At 43.5% G+C, this 5,676-nt stretch overlaps 1 protein-coding gene across 1 annotated transcript; it reads left to right on the forward strand.

Annotated features, from left to right (window-relative positions):
- The first annotated feature begins 1,784 nt into the window (after positions 1-1,784).
- On the forward strand, positions 1,785-5,676 carry LOC123048535 (putative FBD-associated F-box protein At5g56440). Its single transcript, XM_044471618.1, has 3 exons — positions 1,785-2,708; positions 2,795-2,914; positions 5,242-5,676. The coding sequence occupies exons 1-3, from the start codon at positions 1,899-1,901 to the stop codon at positions 5,593-5,595; spliced, it is 1,284 nt and encodes a 427-aa protein (XP_044327553.1). The 5' UTR covers positions 1,785-1,898; the 3' UTR covers positions 5,596-5,676.

Below are 5,676 nucleotides of genomic sequence, written 5' to 3' on the forward strand. Positions count from 1 at the left end.
AGAAGATCTTTATCGGTCAAACCGCATAACAACATACATTGTTCCCTTTGTCATCGGTATGTTACTTGCCTGAGATTCGATCGTCGGTATCCTCATACCTAGTTCAATCTCGTTACTGGCAAGTCTCTTTACTCGTTCCGTAATGCATCATCGTGAGGGCCCAGAGATACCTCTCCGACATTTGGAGTGACAAATCCTAATCTCGATCTATGCCAACTCAACAGACACCATCGGAGACACATGTAGAGCATCTTTATAATCACCCAGTTACGTTGTGACGTTTGATAGCACACTAAGTGTTCCTCCGGTATCCGGGAGTTGCATAATCTCATAGTCATAGGAACATGTATTAGTCATGAAGAAAGCAATAGCAATAAACTAAATAATCATAGTGCTAAGCTAACAGATGGGTCTTGTCCATCACATCATTCTCTAATGATGTGATCCCGTTCATCAAATGACAACACATGTCTATCGCTAGGAAACTTAACCATCTTTGATTAACGAGCCAGTCAAGTAGAGGCATACTAGGGACACTCTGTTTGCCTATATATTCACACATGTACTAAGTTTTCGGTTAATACAATTCTAGCATGAATAATAAACATTTATCATGATGTAAGGAAATATAAATAACAACTTTATTATTGCCTCTAGGGCATATTTCCTTCAACCACCACCTCCCCCGGTCGCCGAAGAAGAGGAGGGGAAGGCCGAGGCCGCCACTGCTGCGACGCCACCTCTGCCAGCTGGCTGCCACGGTGGAGGAAGCCGCCCGCAGGCCGCACCGCCCGCAGCCCGCTCCTACCGGATCTGGATCGAGCCGACGCCATCACCACATTAGCCGAGCACCACCGAAGCACAACCAATCACGCCACCAGCACGCCCGCGCGCCATCACCTGCGCCGATGAGGGGCCACGCCGCGGGGCCCCGCGAGAACTCCATGACCAGATCCAGGTCTGCCGGCCCGCGTCAGCCCTCCCGCATGTGGCGAACGAAGATGCCCCGCCGGCGTCGGCGCCGGCGCTGGCTAGGCTTCGCCCGGGCGCACCCTCTGGCGGCGGCAGGAGGATGAGGAGAGGAGAGGTGGTGAGGCGGCCGACGGCTAGGGTTCCTCCCCTGCCGCCCGCGGGAGCGCCAGAGGAGGAGTCTTTTTCGTCCACGAACCCTTGGCCGGCTTTCTCGAGGTCGCATCCCCCAAACCCACACTCCGTCTTTAGATCTACACGGAGACGTATCGGCGGTGGCTTCGGACCTGAAGCCGAAGCCGCGTCTCCGACGGCGGAGGCGGAGGATCTGGTGTTCCAGTGAGGGCATCGGTGGAGTAGCAGAGGGGTTGAGGCGGCTGCTACTGCGGATGCCCTCCCTGGAGTTGGATTCGTGTCTTTTAATCGGTACTAGCAAAATGTCCATGCGTTGCACGGAACATCAAGATGCATTTGTATGAGTAGTTTATCTTGTGGGAGAAAAGGATGAATGAGGGAAGGCCTTATTTGCAAATGTGGAGAGGGGTGTGGGTATCTTTTTGCAAAATTATCATAGTTTCTTCCTATCTGTCAGATATAAACCAGACGGCCTATACTGAAGGATGACAGACACACCATCATCGTCAACTGAGTTTTTTATAGGGGTAGAGATGAGCTATCACTTCCAAGAATAATATGTAGCGGTGGACGGAGTGGATACGGTTTCTAATCCGAAATATTCCAGGATTGGAGCAGTAGCCGGACTATATTATAATATAGCAGTCATAAAAAGGCAGCCAGCCTTTGTTAGTTCGATCTCGTGGACTTTCACCGGTTCATCAAGATCCAAACGGCGTCCACGACGATCCAAGGCAGAATTAGATCCGTTTTGTTCCCCCTGCCTGACACCCCAACCTTTGGGGCCAACGGCAATGGAGGCAGAGGAGGGTGACCGCATTAGCCTTCTCCCTGACTGCCTGCTGGGCAACATCGTCTCCCTCCTCCCTGTCAAGAACGCAGCCTGCACCATGGTTCTCTCCCGCCGCTGGCGACGCATCTGGCCGTCGGTGCCGCTCGACCTAGACCTCGACGGCAGCAACAGGAATCTTGGCTCCGACGGCCACTCAATCTTGCGCATCCTTTCCTCCCACGGCGATGGGCCTATCCGTCGCTTCCACGCCACCGTCTCCGCGCACAAGGCGACCTCTAGCTGGCTGCAAATCCTATTCAACCAGCGCATCGACGACAGCCTCGTGCTCAAGTTCGTGCCGCACGCCGCGCACCCGCCGCTCCCTCGCGACCTCCTAAGGTTCAGCGCTAATGTTCTCCGACATTTGGAGCTGCATTGCTGTTGCCTTGACCCCCAACTTGGAGTAACTCTGCCTTTGCATAGCCTGCATTATCTGCACCTGTCCAATGTGGTGATTCCCGAGACGTCGTTGCACTCTATGATCGCCGGCTGTCTAGCCCTGCGGAAGCTACAGCTCTTCAGAGTCCATAACCTTCGCCGCCTCGTCCCTTGCTCACGTAATCTCGTCGAGGTGTACATCAGGCCACACGTCCCACTTGAAAAGGTCTCTTTCAGCGGAACACCTAATCTTGAAAGCATTGTGCTCTTATATGCGGACATATGGCGGCTATGTCCCGACATCTTTGTAAAAGATGCCCTTCCTCCTAAGGTCCGGAAGGTTGCTCTCACACTTCCAATGCTGCACTCGCCCAACTTTGTGATTACGCCTAAGGTATATATACCTACATGCTTAGCTTTGATTTGTGGGGTTCCATGTGTATATAAAATTCATGCAAGTGTTCTTTTTTTTTTATGCAGATGTCAGTATCCATCATTACAACACTGATCCTCAACATGAAATTTAGTGATGGTGAAGAACTGAGGAAGGCTACCAACATGTTAAGCTTGTTCCCCTGTTTGCAAGTTCTTCAGATTTGGGTATGCAATGCCCTTCTCAAGTTTCGGCGTCTATTTTTCTAGACTAAAAGAGCCTGGCTTAAATCATTTGCCAAATTCTCTCTGTGTATTTACCAACATATTAAGTTTTCCTTAAATCCCACTAGATATTTTGTTTTCATTTATTTGCATGTTTGTCTCGAAAATCTATTTTCTATCTGGGCAAAGTATACTGCTCCATAATCGGTATCTAGGTTTACTGAAATCACCACTAGATATTTTGTTTTCATTCTAAGTTTGGAGAACTAACTGTAGATCTGATCATTTGATTGCTGTAGGCAAGTTTTAGAGGGGCCCCTTACTAATATTAGTTGGCAAGTACGGCATCAGAGTTTAGCTCAAATATGTCTTAAAATGCTAGGTAAACTTAATATGCATGGTGCACAAGCTCGCGATAGGATTTTTCCTTCCTTTATCTTTCACACACATTACATTCCTGTGTTCACTTCCTTTCTTTTTTTAAAATCCATTTTTCTGATATTTTTGGAAAGAAAATTCAGTGCACAAGTAGTCTGTTGAAACTACTTAACCTTATCAGTTTTGCTATGACCATAAACGCACAAACAGAACCGCTTATTTTTTTACAAATTCGTTTTTTCTTAGCGTGCTTTGCGATGGGAGAAAAAAAGTTATAATCTTCAATGGCCATGACCACATTTCGCTACATCACTGAGATACACTATCACTCTCATTTTTGCGAAATTGCGAACAATTTTGAAAATCATGAACATTTTTTTAAACTCATGAACATATCTGAAATTGTGAGAATTGTTCAAATTCTTGAACATTTTTACAGATTGAGAACATTTTCTAAAATCATGAACATTTTTTGAATTCATGAACATTTTATACTATTTGCAAAATAGAAAAAAATTATGAACATTTTTCTTGAAGGGGCGAACATTTCTAGAATCGATGAACATTATTTTGGAAGTTAGTGGAACAATTTTTGTAATTCACAAACAATTTTTTGATTTATCGAACATTTTTTGAATCAATAAACTATTTTGCAAGTCATGAACAGTTTGTTAATTTTTAGGATATTTTTCAATTCGTGAACATTTTTTGAAATTCAAAATTTTGTTCAATTCCATTAATATTTTTTAATACGTGAACTTAAAAAAAATCATGAACATTTTTTTCCAAAATTGCGAACATTTTTTTGAATATGCAATTTTTTAAAAAATTCCCAAACATTTACTGAATTGACAAAACATTTATTCTAAATTCACATTTCTTTTTATTTTTGGAACTTTTTTAAGTCCGAAATTATTTAAAGTAGAAAGAAGAAAGAGGAAAAAGGAAAACGACAAAAAAATTAAATAACAGGCTGCTCAGACATGGACCAGCCCATGCAGGGATTCCCTGTGTGAAACATTTTTTATCACTTATAAGTGACATTAGTGGGTAATATATTGCAACTTTTGGGTCAATTTCGATGACGTACCGCCAGAAGCAATAGCCGCTTTATTATTAGTTAGAGAGTTAAGATTACAAATTGTTTTTTTACCAGGATTGTTCGGCACAAATGTGCTATTTTCTTGAAATATTACTCCTTTCCCATTATCTAAGGCGTGTAAGATTTTGGCACGGAAATTAGAGCATGGCTGGTTGTTACTGAGGCGCATGGTTATTAACGATTCCTCCATGATATCCTACCAGACGTGGTTGACTGATCCATGAAAACAGTAGATGGCCAGGTCCATCTAGCGCACCAAGCGCTAGTTCTAACTGGAACCTATGATTAGTGATCATTTCCGACTAGTCGTAAGAGAGAAACTAGTGCGGGCTAAGAGCTAGCAAATACAAAACCAACAATATGCTTTTTGTATCATATATAATTTTTATTTTGTTAGTTTTGTTGATGGTCAAAGTTCGACCCAAAATACGAGGGGGCCTAACTAATAAACCCGGATGGAGGTAGTAACACGCCTTACATCTTGGGATGTTCTGGAAAAGCTTAGGCTCCTATTGTTTTGGGAAGGAGGGAGTAAATTAAAGAGTGCTTTAGTGCGAACAGAAAATATGTTACAAGGGTTGTTCCACTGACTGATTTTTGGCTGGGTAATTGTTGATTTTGGAGTTACCTTGTTTATAGGACAAAAAATATATGGTTCTAAGGCTTTACAGCTGTAATGTCCATGCCGTTCCAAAATTTTAGCTGGTTACCTAAGTTAAACTGGCATCTAGAATATGAATGTTTTCTACTTATTACTGTTAGTTGGTTCATTGTAGCATATAAATTTTTACATCATTTTTTTATTAGATTTTAGAATAGCTTAATTGATCATTTGTCTTAATGGTCACAGTGCCTCGCCTTTGAATGGACGGATAAACATGCGTTTGGGCAGTGGCAACCAGCAGCTGATACAATTATGTGCCTAAACGAGCATCTCAAATATGTGGAACTTCATGGGTATTATGGAACTATAGGGGAGGTGCAATTTGCAAGCTTCCTTATGGCTGGAGCAAAAGCTCTGAGGGCCATGCAAATATTGCACGGTAGTAAATTGAGGGATGAGCGTATCAACACCATGAAAAGTTTAATACTGAAAGGTGGCAAAGCTTCGTCAGAAGCTCAACTTAGCTTTGCATGGAGGAGCGACATACCTACTGTTCGAGAGGACCTTGATAGTTACCTGCGCCAAGTTCGTATTATTTGATTGCAGGAATTGTATTCCATACTTTACAGTCTAAACTAGTTAATTGCACGTATGTTTCGATTAATTCAGTCATGTTATACA

Source organism: Triticum aestivum, chromosome 2D (genome assembly GCF_018294505.1).
Source record: "Triticum aestivum cultivar Chinese Spring chromosome 2D, IWGSC CS RefSeq v2.1, whole genome shotgun sequence".
Taxonomy (NCBI): Eukaryota; Viridiplantae; Streptophyta; class Magnoliopsida; order Poales; family Poaceae; genus Triticum; species Triticum aestivum.